General features: G+C 40.8%; 1 protein-coding gene across 1 annotated transcript in view; it reads left to right on the top strand.

Annotated features, from left to right (window-relative positions):
• The window catches only part of igfbp2b (insulin-like growth factor binding protein 2b), a 29,045-nt gene extending 15,825 nt beyond the window's left edge, over positions 1-13,220 (top strand). The window contains exons 2-4 of the mRNA XM_086266417.1: positions 2,596-2,726; positions 7,325-7,465; positions 11,323-13,220. Of these exons, the coding sequence (XP_086122543.1) occupies positions 2,596-2,726; positions 7,325-7,465; positions 11,323-11,481 (431 nt within the window). The 3' untranslated portion in view covers positions 11,482-13,220. The remainder of the gene's footprint in view (positions 1-2,595; positions 2,727-7,324; positions 7,466-11,322) is intronic.
• Positions 13,221-15,602: the final 2,382 nt, after the last annotated feature.

Below are 15,602 nucleotides of genomic sequence, written 5' to 3'. Positions count from 1 at the left end.
TTTGGCTTCTCTCAGAAATTCTGTCCGTAGAACTTATGAACATAATTGTTGACAAAGGGCAGCCTTGGCAGGGTCTATGGCCATCGTCCACCATTTGCCTCTGTTAACTGACATGATATGCAAAGCTAAATGAAAAACTAGCCATAATTATTGGTATCCTTTTCCTTTAGAAAATAACAGGTCCCTGACACTGGACAGTGCTTCTCTGAAGAATGTCTTGGAGATCATCTAATTTCATTGTTCTCATTTCATTGTGTCCCAGATGCATCAAACTGAGCCTCTTCCATGTTTTACAGTGGGGGTGGGGTTCATTCTACATTCCTCTGTGACCAAAGAGCAGATGTGTCTTACAAAAACACTTCCAGAAGCATTGTGACTTGTCATCTTAGATTTTTGCTAATTTCTATCAACTTTAAAATGCTTTCTTTCCAAATCAGGATTTTCTTTCATTCAGGACGCAACATGTGATTTGACAAGACCCTGTAAAACTATGAACCCGGGGGGTTAGCTTCCACGTACCTATTGAACCTTTCCTTGGTCCTTTTTCCACCGCTCAGACTATCTTCCTGATTAACCTGGAGTCAGTGTTTTACTAGGAACACATCTAGAGAGAATGGGTACTGACCTTCAAATTTCTAGTAATTCTCCAAACCTGATGAGTACTTCTCATTGTATGATATACACAGGAGTACTATAGGTTCAGTGATTGTAGGAGTGAAGACAGTGGCGGTAGAACGCTGTCATTTGGGAAACTATGAACACATTTTTATGTTTCTTGCATGTTAAATGTTGGTCCTTTTAAAATGCTTCTTTCATCCAAAGTCTTGTATAATCAGGCTCTATCCTATCACAAAGACTGCATGGTATGATACTAACCCAACCTAAAAATTTGCTCCCAGGCTTCAGGCTCACTTGTGGTTCCTTGAGTTTCTAAAAGTAGACTGGGCTCTAAAAGTAGAGCCTTCAGGTATCAAACCCCTTTCCCATGGAAACAGCTCCCAGTCTGGGTTTGAGAGACAGACACCATCTCTACTTTTAAGGCTAGGGTTCATACTTTAAGCTTTGCTTTCTGGTAAAGCTTAAGTCTGGATCAGGTGACCCTGAACCATCCCTTAGTTATGCTGCTGCTGCTGGGGGACTTCCCATGATGCACTGAGCATCTCTTCTTCCCCTTTGTAACCAACTGCTTCTCCATAGGGAATTAACTGATTTGGGGTTATCACTCTAATATAGTAGGATCTTTACTTTGTAATACAGGTGGAGTACAAAGCGCCTTAAGGCAAGTGTTTATGTAAACTGATGCTACATAAAATAAAAATTAGCGTAACTGTGTTGAAAACATTTGTTGGTCAAATAATTCACTTTTGTTTTTTTAGTTATGATTTATTTTTGTTTTTCTTTAATTGCTTTAATTTTCTTTCAAGAGGAAATTTCCAAATTTGCCAGAAAGGGATTTGTAAGACACAAGTTTCTAGCAACATAGAAGCCGGACTTGCTCATTTTGCACACCTGGCAGAGCGTGCACCAGCACACATGAGCACAGACACATTCAGACAGTGCCATGGCATGTGTAAGGAGCTCCCAAGATTTGGGGGAAGGCTTCCTTCTCAGGCTTGATTTACAACCTCTTCTGCTTCAGTGCTAATTACAGACACACACGGTCTTACACAAATACACACACTCTCACACACCCACAAAGCCTCTGGCAGGAAAGTTAGATGCCATAAAAAATCCTTACTCAGCATGAAAAGCCTTCATCAGATGTGCATCCTCACGAGTCTGGACTCACCTTCACTGACTGCCAGTCTACCTTAGGACTATAATTCATGACTGTTTTGACTGCTACGCTGATGAAAGTCCATACAGTTTTAACCCCCTGATGTAGTTCTGTTTTAAAGTTACAGTCATCAGCATCGTTAAATTCACTGTCTGGATCTGCCCTGAATGACCTCAGTGGATTGTTTTGTTGTTTGTGCTTTGTTTCTCCTGTCGCCACCAAATGATGAACATACTTTGCTATAACAGTCAACAGTAACTGCTCTCACAGAGACCCCCACTGCTCAGTGTAGCTCAGTATTTTAAACCTAAATGGGCTGGATGTAGCACTTGGCCATTTCACAAAAAACATCTTAGCACGGTTTGGTCCACACAACGGCTGGCTGCACAGAATTAGTCACATGAAGCAGGAGGGTCACAGGATGCCTTGAGGACACAGAATGACTTTGTCCTTTAATTCTAGGATTAAGACAACTTTTCAAAGGGCCTGTTATTAGATAAATAATTACTTTTAATAGTAGCTTTGATTACTGAATAGATAAATATAGATGAGTCTTGAGCATTTTAGTAAGCACAGATGTTGTACACACTAAAAACTGTGAGGCAATTTTTAGTGTGTACAACATCTGTTTGTTAACTAAAGAAACCACAAGAAAACTTTCATACTCAAACAAATGACACAAAATAAGGTTTTCTAGGAACCTAACAAGTATTGAATGTTACACAAGGATCGAAACCAAAAAGCCATGAAGTCTGAATGTTTATCTGGACATATGCTACACATTAACTGCATTTGCTTTGTGTGTTTATTTGCTGCAGAGGTGCATGGGACTGAAAATCCACTCACCGGGAGACCGCCTCTAAACCCATGGATTTGGCAGAAGACCGCCCTCGAACAATACCTTCAGGACCGCAGAACAAGGATGAAGATAAATCAGAGAGTATCTCAGGTCAGGGTTAAATCTTTTTCCTATAATTTAGCTACAGGTAAACAATTCAGGGTTCATTTCACTGGGATTTGTTTTTGTAGACTAACTGGTAACCTGAAGTATATTGGCTCCATGTCTGACATAATTGGATCCACAAGTTATTATAAATCGTACGAGCAAAACTGTTGTAATTATATATTGTAACCTCCCCTGCAGCTCATCTGCCTGACATGGAAACAAAGAAGCATGTCGTTAAAAAGAAACAGCTGAAAAGAAAAAAAAAATCTCAGCAGTGTGTAATGTAGGGGCCTATTCGTTACCTGCCTATGTTACATCTTCTTTCTAGGCCTACAAAAGATAATCATTACAGGATACAGCGAAATGTTTGCCCATCAAAAGAAGCAGTGACACAAGGTCAAAAATGTGCTGTGTGAGCAATAATGTCTGGTACAGTGGTGCCCTCCTCTGGGCACTGTTTTACTCAGACAAACAGATTAATATGTGCACACAATAAACACACACTCACTTTTTAATCCTTGACATTCTCTATATTTTTATGCGTTTTACAGGCCCAGCTCAATCTCAGTTCATAGCTTACTTGGTAGGCTCCACATTTTCCACCCTGTACCATGCTTTAATATAAGCGCTCATTTATGTGCTTTAATAGAAACTGTGAGTGTTGAAAAATACACCAGTTGATATGAGCTGAGGTGACAGTTACAGTGACATCAGATTCTTAATGCAACGACTATTTGTTTGTAGAGAAATTCTTTGTATAGCTTTGGCAGCTGAAGGCCTTGTGTTTGAAATGCTTTCAAACATAATGACACATTTCCACTCTGATGATTTACTGATGCGTTTGTTAATTAAATAGAAAGTTGCAGAAGCAACAGTGCCCCTATTCAGCCACAGGCGTCTTCAGTAACTGCTCATAATGAGCACCTTTACTATGAAAAGTGATCTTGTTTTTCTCACCACAGTGGAGTGGCAGTTGGCAGTTTGATGCAGTCTTTACATTAAAACCCCGCCCCCTTCCATTCTTTAGCACTCACTCATCATTTCACAGTGCAACACCGCAAAAAATTAAAAACAGTTCCTAGAAAGTCGTCAATGGGCTGGCGTGCAAGCACACATATCCTGTTTCATGCAAATGAGCTTGGGCCTGAAGGGGGCTACGCATATGGACGCCCATATATGTCTCAATAAGACAAACAATGATATGCTTTTGCTCATTTTCTCCCTCATTTAACAACCTCGCTTGTAGCCAAACAAAACAAAATACACCAAGAAATAATAAGCGGGGCGGTACAATACAATGTCAAGATCATTAGAAGCAACAAAGGAGACAGTGCAGTAAAAGGAGTCGTGCAGCTGGGCAAGGGGAGGGACTTGCCCAGCACTTTGTTGTGAATAGTCATTGGAGATCATAGAGCTATATGCTGAACACAGGCTTCACTGTCAGAGCTGTGGTTGTGACAGATTTCTCTCTCTTTTTGTCTCTCTCAATTTTCTTTTTGACAAAAATAAAAAAAAACTGTGACAGCCATATTCATTCAGTACATGCAGACATGTAAGAGGGAACCAGCCCATTTTTATAGAAAAAGATACCAATGGGCGAGTCTGTGGCTCCACAGTACAGAGAGGGACACAGGGAAGAGTGGTGTCCATAACTTCCAAAGCCAATAACAAAATGTAAGATATAATATATCCAACTTAATTCATAAAGATTAAATTACTGCAATCCAATAATCCAATAACAAGTATAATAGTCAGGTTCTCATCAGTGTACCCTAGTTCCCTAACACATGATGCAGACCTCATTAAGCCAGCTCACTCATATTCCAACATAGGCTCAAGTAGCATTGGGTGCCTAGGCTGACCTGGAATCAAACCACTGATCCAATGTTGCTACCAGACTATCCAGCTGTTATTTTGTTGACTGTTGACCTAATGAGAGAGGTTATATGCAACAAGTGGGAATTATAGAAGAGCCCAAGACCAAAGATCCACTCTGGTACCTCAGTGCTCTAACATCTGTAAAAGAAAGCTACTGCTGAAGATAGTGATTCAGCGGCTACAGCGCACTGGGAACCGTCGTTGACTGCCGCCATGATTCTAGCCTACGTCACAGCGTCATGTGCGCTTTTTACATCCAACACAAAAACTGCAGTCGTGGTGCTTTGACTGTACTCAGAACTCGGAAATTCTGCCTTCTGAATAGGAAGATGTAGGTAACACCAGACTGCACATGAGCTGCATACAGGGCTGGACTGTGACAAAAAATCGGCCTGGGCATTTTGACTCTGGGCCCACCATTATAGGAAAAATCATAAAGCCTTTGAATGAAAACAAACACTGTTGTGACAGTGATGTACACTGTCTTGATGGTATATATGCGTTAATCTATCAATCGTTTGTTGTAAGGCTCAAATAATTATTTTTTAAAAGCTAGACATTTTAAATGAGAATAAGAAAGAAAAGTATTTCTTTGTGCGCCCCTCTCCCTGTTAAGGCCCTACCTTGCCCCCCCTGCACAGTAACCAGCTGATCAGTTTCATGATTGAAGTAGAAACGGGAGAGGGAGAGAATGAGAGAAGAAGAGGCAGCTGACAGCAAAAGACAGAATAACTCCAGCTTTGTGTCTTTTTCATTGTAGCTGAAGTCTGGGACAAACTGTGTTCCTTTTCACCTCAATACTAAACGCGTAATATTTTGTCTGAATACGGAACGATTCCGTTTTTTACGGGACGGTTGGCAACTCTACTAATTAACCTTATGAACAAAATAAAGTTCAACATCAGTAACATCATAGCACCCACCCCGCTGTATAGAAACCCCGTCATGCTAGCTAGTACGCAGTACGAAAAACTCAGCATAACGAAAATAAACTCCACCTAAACTTGGTTTATATCTGACCCAGATAGACTGCAGGTCATAACTTCTTACCTGAAGTTCAGTTCACCTGACAGTCAGACCGGCGGCCGCTACGAGGCTAACAGTGCACTGATAACATTCATCAGGAAGTACATGGGGCTGTGGAAGAGAACACTATAGACCCATTCCAGGGAATTTCACAAGTTACCATCAAGTGCAGGATATACCAAGGTGACGCGGTTCTGCATAGGCCTCCCCCTAAACCAGCTCATAACAAAGAGTGAACACAGATATACTGTAGATTCAGGAGTGGTGAAACCATCAGCTGTCAGTCATAAGTGAGTGAGACATGAATTTACTGATCCACCTACTTGGGGTTAACAGGCGGGATTGAAGAGGATTAGAACACTATTATGGAAGACCAAGGCCCTGCATGGGATGTATCATAGACAGACAGAAGATGTGGCTAAGATAGTGTACTGGCACATCTGTACCATATACAGATTAGAAGTCCGTAACTCCCAATCAGAGATACCACCACAGGATGTTGAGAACAACAGTGCAGTGGGACTTCGAGTTCCAGACAGACAAGTTGCTGGCCAACCAATCAGACATAGTGGTGGTTGACAATGAAGACCACAATTTTAATAGATGTGGCAATCTCAGTGGACAGCAACATCAGGAAGAAGGAGCACAAGAAAATAAAGAAGTGCCAGGAACAACTGGAGCAGATGTGGAGGTTAAAGTCCTAAGTGGTAATAGAAGTATTAGGAGCTGAACTCCCAAACTGGAAGAGAAACTCCAGGCACATCATCAGGTCAGTCGTGGTGACAGGCTGCAGTAAATAAAAATAAAAAGATAAAGACTATTACACCAAACCACTTCTGTAAAAGGGGTGTCTAAATTACAACTTAAGGACTGCTTGTCCAATCTTGAGACATCAATCTCAACACGAGTCTTTCAAGAACACACATGGGCAAAATACAGCCCAGAATCAGTCCAGGGACCATCTTAATCTGGCCACTAACATCCCAATATGTAGGAGCAGGGACTCTGCTCTGAAACTAAAAGTTGTCTTTGACATGTTGGTTTATGTATGTCTTTATTAGGAAAAAGAAAAGGAGTCTAACACAGAGAGAGGGGGAGAGGGCTTTTCATCTATATGTTCAGATGTCTGATAAAGTTCGTGGCAGACTGTGCCTCCTCCCGCTCCCTTCTCTCATCCTCAGCCAACTAATCATAAGAACAGACCCCTTTGATCCCACGGGTAGACTGGCACTCGGTGTGTGTGTCTGCATTACAGTGCACACTTGAATACACTGTAAATGTGCAGAACAAGAAGAGTAAGTACAGGAAAAGTGTGCTAAGAATTTTGTGCGTGCATGAAAGCACAGGTTTGTGTGTGTCTGTGTGGTCATGGTCGTGGCCACCAGTTGAGTTAAGCAGCCCAGTCAGTTACGTTCCGCTCCAGCAGACTCACATCAATAATATTGGCTGAACTGCTGCTTGTCTAACTGTGGCTCATAAAAATGTTAACTATAAATGTGTATATTTGTGACATTTTTACAAGATGCACAGATGTATTTTATTTCACTGTTCTTTTTTTTTTGTTGGAGAACATTTTGCTCGGCCTCCAGCACAAGTCAAATTTAACCTACCTCTCTTTTTTGCCTCGCCTAAAAGTGACTACAGGTGTATTTGTACATGTTAATTACTCACTGTTGTTTTTCTCCCTCATCATGTAGAGTGCCTGTCAGCAGGAGTTGGACAGGGTCTTAGAGGAGATTGCTAAAATGACTTCAGAGGATAACAGAGGCCCACTGGAGAACCTGTATCAGCTCAAGTTTCCAAACTGTGACAAACATGGACTGTATAACCTCAAGCAGGTGAGCTGCTGGCATATCACCTGTCCTACGTCACATTATTTTACAAAAGAGAACATTTGGGTCAGATAAATTCACAAGAGACCCATCCATGATATATGTATGGTAAGACTTTTCACGTTTTTGTTATTTTATGTTTTAGATTCTTACAGGATATAATTTGAAGCATAATAAAGAAAGAATTGAGACTTCCCATTGACGAGAGGGTAGACATAAAAGGAAGAAAGAAATAGCCCTTGTTGCAAAAAGCCTGCCAAACAATGCTGGAAAACCTGAGAAGCAAACAAAAAATATCTCCAAATTTGGTCAAGTAAATTAAAAAAAATGGCTTTAGATGATCTTCTCTTCAAGTTAAATTCCAGTAGAACTTTCTGTGTCTGTGGACCTCAGCCACCCGTGCGTCAAACTGATGTTACTTTCTTTTAAAGGATAATTATTGGTCATGTCAGCTGTCTTCAGCTAAGACCGAGAATCCAAGCATGAACATGATGCATCAGGTCATGAGTGCAACCAGCAGGATGATGGGCTGCTATTATTTAGTCTCTCAGGGTCAGACTGTCAGTGTGGATTCCACTGATATCTTCACAACAGTATAATTGACTGCCTCTCCAGTGAGTTTCTTATTCCACATATTGTCCAGCCTTGATGTGGTCAGTGTAGCCAAACTGCTGTAAGCTGTGACTTGAGTAGCTTTCTACTTTAAGATCGATCTGCCCCAACAGCAACTAGCAAGAGAGCCAGGCAACAAAATCTCCAAAAGGATATTAGTTAAGTTACTAGAATTGAGAACCTTTTTGATCACAAGCAGAAGCAAAGATGTTTAATAATGCGAGTTTTATGATACACATCTTAAAGCCATGTCTTAGACTCCTGGTTGGGGGTTGTTGTGTGATGAGTCCATCAGTCATCTTACCTAAATGTGATCTATTGCATATTTATGTTCATCCTCTCACTGGAAATCAGACTCAAAAGAGATGATAGAAGGTTATACTGTTATGTATCTACTGCTGGGTAATGTGTCAATCAGCATTACCTTACACACTCATTGGTACTTGCTTCAATCACCGAACTGGAAGTTGAGAAAAGTTTAAAAAAGTTTATCTAGGGTACCAAGCAGTTATCTTGCCAAGTTGAAGGTGCCATATGTCATTAGTTTTTATGATCTCTGTTCACCTTGAATTAATTCCTGCATGGACACAGCCTAATGTGGTAGCATTTTCATTTAATTTTGAGTACAGGTATCCTGGAATAGGATTTTTGAACTGAATGCCTGAGCAGAAAGGCACAACAAAGAATATAGTTTTGAGGAAACTTTCATCCATCAAGGGGAAATCTAAATTGCTGCCCCTGTTGTTCAGAAAACCAGATCCAAACTATCTTTCATTCATCAAACCATCAAAACTCTGAACATGTGCAACACATACTGGTATGCCCAAAATGATCTCTAAAATTCAAGGAGAGTGCAAGTGACTGAGTATTGTGTGCTTATGGCTTATTTTGATGTGATTCTGTTTATGGGGTGTATACAAATGTCAGGTGAGTCACTAAATGTATCTATCTATTTTTAGAGTAACAATCTCATGTAAATCCGTAACCAGTTTGAAGGTGGAAACAGAAAGTAGCAAGCCCAAACAGGTCACCTTTGTTGTCCAAGTAATAATAATAATAATAATAATAATAATGGATTGGATTTTATATAGCGCGTTTCAAGGCACCCAAAGCGCTTTACAATGCCACGTGCCTCGTTTTCCATTCTTTGCCCAGGGTAGTCTAAAAGTTCAGTTTGAGAGACATCATTTCTTGACCAGTTACCCTTTTGTTTATCAAATCTTCCACTGCTGAGCACCATTTACAGTGCTCAGAGCCGCACTCTGCTTATACAAAAAGCCAAAGGACACAGAAGACACAGGTTATACAGTTGTGGCCACATTTCAGTTTCAGAATGGCAATAAAATCTTTTACAGTTATTGTTAAGTAAAACTGAAAATCATAGAAAATTACAAACCACCAAACCAAATGAAAACACTGGTGTCTAAGCAGTGTTTCACATTGTTCCACTGAATTTCACGCCTCATCCTTCATTTGAACTACTCAAAAAAAACAACAAAAAACGTTCTCGTCGTTGGACTAATTCCATTATTCAGATCTACTCACATGTACTGTAAACTCGTTTGTCATCTTTGCTGAATAATACGAACACTGAATCACGCATCAGGAAACTCACGAGTTTCACAATAACGGCCACACCCCAGTCAGTGCTGTCACAGCAGGTGTTTTCCATCTGCTGTCAAAAAGCAGCACACCTGCTGTGACATCACTCCTACGGTTCCTGCTATTGCTGTGGCATGTTTTGGTGATTCAGCCCATAGTGAGCAGATACATGGCGGTTTTATGCTCTGTGGGATTTGCTGGTGACTTACTGTTTCGTGGTGATCTGTAACACAAGACCATAACAAACTCAAGTGGTTGCAGATGTCAACAGGTTTTAAACTTTGCTGGTGGTTATGTAAGTAATGACCGCTGACTTTGATGATGGGAAAGAGCTTCTGTGGCTTTCGGTATTGGTGGAGATTCTTGTGCCTATACATGTGTAACGCATTAAAGTTTTGAGTGCATTTATGTTTCCTCCTTCGCTTTTCACATTTTCATTTCAGTTCCTCAGACTTTCTTTTTGGTTTTTCCTCTTTCACCCACGTATTACTTTGTGGGGTTTCCCCTCTCTTTTCTCTCATTGTCTGAGTCACACTCACACAATTCCTTTGTATCAGCCTGGCAAAATCACCCTGGCAAAAGTATAACTTCCTTCTCACTCCTGCCACCTGCCTCCTCCCCCTGTCTTTTTTCTTAATAAACTCTCACACCCGCCTCTTCCTTAGCGTTCTGCTCTTAAACACACACACAAACGCACAAATGCATGGGGAGATGTTGTCATCATGAATGAGGCAACAAGCTTCTGAGCTCAAGGTTACAAGGCAATAAAACTGTTTGGCGTACTTCATGGGAAGACTTTTGTTAAGCCGAGGAACGAACTGTGCTTCCGACTGGGGGCTTGAATTTGTATTATGCCCATCCATAGACATCAGACAGGGGAGGACAAACAAGGTCACATATCCAGTGTTTTCTTACGAGGATAGTAGAGCAGAAAAGAAGATTTGAATAGGCGCCACCGTTTCCTAAAGCAGGGCTCTCAACCACTCAGCCAATTTTCATCACCGGTCACAAACAACAGCATTGTTTTGGACTAGAGTCCACGGTTCCCAGGGAGGAACACTGTACCTCCTCAACACTCGGCTCCCTTTTGGAGTTGTCCCTCCTTGTCGCGCGGTAATTACTGTAACTGTCACTTTTTTTGTTCTTTCTCATCGAAGGAAGAAAATGGAAAGTCTTTTCTTTCCCCCCAGCTCTTCATTCTTTTCGCCGTCCCCTACCCGGCCGCCCCGCACGCGGGCCGTAAACTGTGTCCACTTCAATTACGACCTCATTTCAGGGGGTTGGGGGGGAAGGGTGGGCTCTGCAGGGGAGCTAGTCTGCTGGCATGCCTCCGTTTGTGCGTGTATGTGTGGGAGTGTTTGCGATCACATGTGTGGCTGTGGATGGGTTGTGTGTAGGGGGCATAACCTGAGGACAGGCTGTTATTGGGTGAGTGTTGTCCCACCCGAATCACAGTCCTCACTCTCATCCAATGACCCCCCGCCGCCAGAAGATCCTCGCACACACACACATGAACACAAATCTCAAGCCACCCTACGCCATGCTTCATTAATGCATCCCCTGCTTTCACTGTGTTTCCTTACCCTCCCGCCTCTTTTTCCCAGTGTTTTCCATCTTGCCTAGTTTGTGTTTTTCTTCTCTCCTTCCAGTGCAACATGTCCACCCACGGCCAGCGGGGAGAATGCTGGTGTGTTGACCCCTTAACAGGAGTCCAGATATCAGAGACACCTAAAGTCAGAGGGGATCCCAACTGTAACCAGTTTCAGGAGGTGCACAGAGCAATGCCCACTGCAGAAGCATCTCACTAGCACACCATCAAAATGGGGCTGGGTTTTCTTCACAATTCCAAATTTATGAGGATTATTCATCAACAGGTGATGACTAAGCTCATACTCGTATGATATAATACTTTTTTAGGAAAGTGGCTTCAGTAAAAGAGCATAAATGCAGAGTGAACTACAGTATTTTTGCTGGTAAATGGACATTTTTCAGCAGTATGATATGTATTATAATCCACTCAAACTACAGTGCTCATTCTAGTCAAAAAACATGCATAAGCAACAACAGTTCGAGGCAGGGGGACATAAATACATTCTGATGTGTGTTAGGCTTAGGGTCGTCACCAAGTTAGATCATGATAAGTGTCCATCTAATACACACAGAAAAAATCTGGATTTCTTTTAATATTCATCCTCAGTGTCATTATAACTTCTGAAAATAACATGCTGAGGTCTTTAAATGATAGCTTGTTATCAGCTCTGTCAGTCCATCATTCTGGTGATTTTCAGCTAATGTAAAGCTGTCCGAAAGTAAAGCTTTTTAAGGAATATAAGGCAAACGCATAACTTTTAGGGCTACAAGTAAAGAGGCCATTCAGAGACAAGAAAAGCAAAATAACCATCTAAAAGGGGCTAAAATGGTTTGCAATGCTAAGGGGAACTGCAGAGTCAGCTCATTTTCTGCTTTTTTTTTTTTCATTTTAAGAAAGCTCTTTGACATTACACCTAGTCTGATGAAATCAGCATTAATCTGTTAATTATATAGACTTTCAGCCTAAACCTACTAAGGATTTTATCTGCATTTAAATGTCTCATGTAGGATCTCAGTAAGTGCAGTTAGTCTTTTTTAAGAGACTAAATATTATATTGGTTGTGCCTCCATATCAGAAGTCTTACACTGCTCAGTGATCGAAGCCCAAAGCTGGCAATTTGAGATATTGAAGATGAGAGTCTACCATTATAAATACTGTCTAAGAATCAACCAATAGGAATGGAGCATTAAAATTCTAAACTTACCAGCGATCAAGGAGAATAAATGAAAAACTAAACGTGCAAAACAAAATGTTTGTGCTTCTGATAGAGCAGAAAATGCAGCTGAATTGTGATAGCAAAAGCTTGTTTGTAAGATGCTTCTAGTAGCTGTTTCCACAACGGCGTCATGGTGGACACCCCACAACAGGGATATAAACCTCATTTTAAATATCGTGCCACATACAGCCCACTTTGATCTTAAGTGTTAAGAATTGGTGTCTTTGCTGGGCCATTTCTGGCCCTCAGGCCTTATCTTGACACCACTGGTCTACAAGCATCAGACTCGATGTCCCACTCAAATTTATTCCTTCCATATCGCACAGTTGTAGCTCGCAATGAGCAGCAATGACATCCTAATGTGCTGGTGCATTTAGACTCACAGTGTAGCATTTTGGATAACTTTACATTTATGTTTATTAATCTACACTGCTACTGTTGTATAAATCAATAAATTATTATTAATTTATATAAATATAATAAATGACACAGATTAAATGTTATTCTAATGGCAAAATGGGGACAAACCCCCACTTATTCTTTAGCTGAGTGGAGAATCTTTGAATCGCTGAAGATGATGTGTGCACTATCTATACTCATACATTTTTTAGCAGTAATACTTGGTGAACACTGTTTTAATTAAGATAATTAAGTTTTTATTTCAAGTAATGCTTTCTCTGATTACCTTTTGCAAAATTTCATGTTGATGTGCAAAATGAAATAAAATGCTCTGCCCATGACTGGAACAGACTTGTTTGCAGTTTTTGGTTGTCATTTTTTTTTTTTTTTTTTTTTTTAAGATTTTGCAGTGAAAATGTTGTGTTAATTTAACTTTGACTGTAAAATCTGACATCATCCATGTTTTTCTTGGAATCCACACCCATCCGTATAATAAACTGCAGAGAGCTGTTGTTGTTTTTCAGCAGTTTGCCTGTCAACACTTACGATAATAACCCTGGAAACCACTGTGTGGCCATTCCTATCGATACTGTGGACTGACATGCTTGTGTTTGTGTGTGTGTGTGTGTGTGTGTGTGTGTGTGTGTGTGTGTGTGTGTGTGTGTGTGTGTGTGTGTGTGTGTGTGTGTGTGTGTGTGTTGCCAGGGTTACTAATTAAGTGTTGACATGAGGAGGGATTAGGCTGACATTGACAAATGTGATACTAAGTGGTAAAGGTGTCTATGAATAAACCAGCCCATTCATACACACACATACACACAAACACCTACACACACAAAACCCCATGCACACACACTTTTGTACTGCTGCACATCATGACTTTAAGAGCGGAAACCAGTGTAAATGTAAGGATAATACTTATTACATGATTTGTAACTTACTGTACAGTGCTGTCTCACTCATACACGCTGAGAGGAAGAATGTTTGCAGACAGTTTTTGGCCCTTAAGGCAAGTGCTCTCATTGATTTCATGTAATCACCGTATTTCAGTCTCTGTTGCACTGTCACTGTAAAAATAGCAGTGCGTGAATCAAAAAAGTTGCAGGATAGTGAAGTTGTTATCTACGTTTAATTTGACACTTTAACTACATGAATGAATAGCTTTTGTGTAAGTGGAAATCTTTTTGCCATGTCAGTAGATATCTTTTTAAGTCAGGATAGCTGTGCCAATTTGGTACTGGTTAGTGTATTAGGAATGAAAGGATGCCACAATGTTTGATGAAAAATTTAAATGGGCAACATAAAGAGGATTGAATTCAAAGACACCCTGAAAATCAAAGTGGAAGGCTAGCCCATTCTGATGAAATTTCACTCATGCCTAATGACAGTCAGGGCATTGCTGCCACGCCTATAGAGGTCTGTGTGTCTCTCCATGAATATGCCTCCCATTGCCATGCCTTACGATGTTACAGGCAGCATAACCTTCTCCAGAGCTTCTCCAGACCCTTTCACGTCTGTCACATGTGCTCAGGGTGAACCTACTCTCATCTGTGAAAAGCACAGGGAGGCAAAATCCAAACTGGCTCCATGGTGCAGTGGACATGAGCACAGGGCACACTAGAGGATGTTTGGGCCCTAAAGCTACCCTCATGAAATCTTTCTCTGATTGTTTGGTCAGGGATATTTACACAAGTGACCTGAAGGATCTAATTTTGTGGCTCTTGCTGTTCCTGAGTAGATACTGGTCCTGCTGATGGGTTAAGGAGCTTCTGGAGTCCTGTCCAAGAGTATCTGCTTGTCTCAAGGCATCTCCTCTATGCTCTTGAGACTGTGCTGAGAGACATAGCAAACCTGACAAAGGTATGTATTGATGTGCCATCCTAGGGGAGTTGGACACTGACCCTGGTCAAATACAGAGCTAGTGAAAAAACAGTCAGAAAAGATGGGCTGGAAAATGTCAGTGCCCTCCACCTGCCAAACTGTTCTTGTTTTGAGGTTGTTTCATTGTTGCCCCTCTAGTGTACCTGCTGTTCATTTCATTAACACCAACGCAGTTAAAACCGAATACCAACCTCCTCTGCTACTAACTATTTAATTAATTTGACACTATACTCTGTGTTCCTTTAAGTTTTTGTTTGCTTTATACTCACCTTGTCTTGTTTTACCGAAAGTGTAAAAAAGTTGACCAACTGCACTGTCATAGAGTAGCAACTAGTCACTCATGAGGTAGGCCTGCCTAAAACATAATCTATCATACTTTTTGACTCTACTGGGGACAATAATTTACTAAAATTCAGTTTGTACTTAATAAGAAGTGAAACTCCCGAGCAATAAACTTATCAAGTGTTTACTGGGATTGAATCTCAATCTGTATTTTTTTTTTTTATTTGCTCCTGATTAGAATGAATATGAGTTGATCCCTTTGGAAGCCAAGGGACAAATTTTGAGAATCAAAGCTGTGCTGAAGCTAATTGTGGAGCGACAGAATTTAGACACTACTTTGATAATATCGAATAAGATTTATCAAGTATTCACAGCAGGTACTTTTAGTGGCTTGATCAAAAACAACTCTGTTGTGATATATTTTGATATTTTAGTTCCAAATGTAATATTTGTGTCTACATCAGCCACATTTACTTCTTTCTTCTAGTCAAATTGAAGGTTTCTAGCCAAAAAGTGGCATTGGCAAAAACCTCCAAGCAGCTGCCACTTAGAAGATGGTC

This window comes from Aulonocara sp. 'chitande type north' Nkhata Bay, linkage group LG16 (genome assembly GCF_057382095.1).
Source record: "Aulonocara sp. 'chitande type north' Nkhata Bay isolate Kocher_YH1m ecotype deep benthic linkage group LG16, A_spYH_male_GT1.1, whole genome shotgun sequence".
NCBI classification, from domain to species: Eukaryota; Metazoa; Chordata; class Actinopteri; order Cichliformes; family Cichlidae; genus Aulonocara; species Aulonocara sp. 'chitande type north' Nkhata Bay.
Note: the sequence above shows the minus strand (reverse complement) of the source record. Positions and strands in the feature narration are given on the sequence as shown.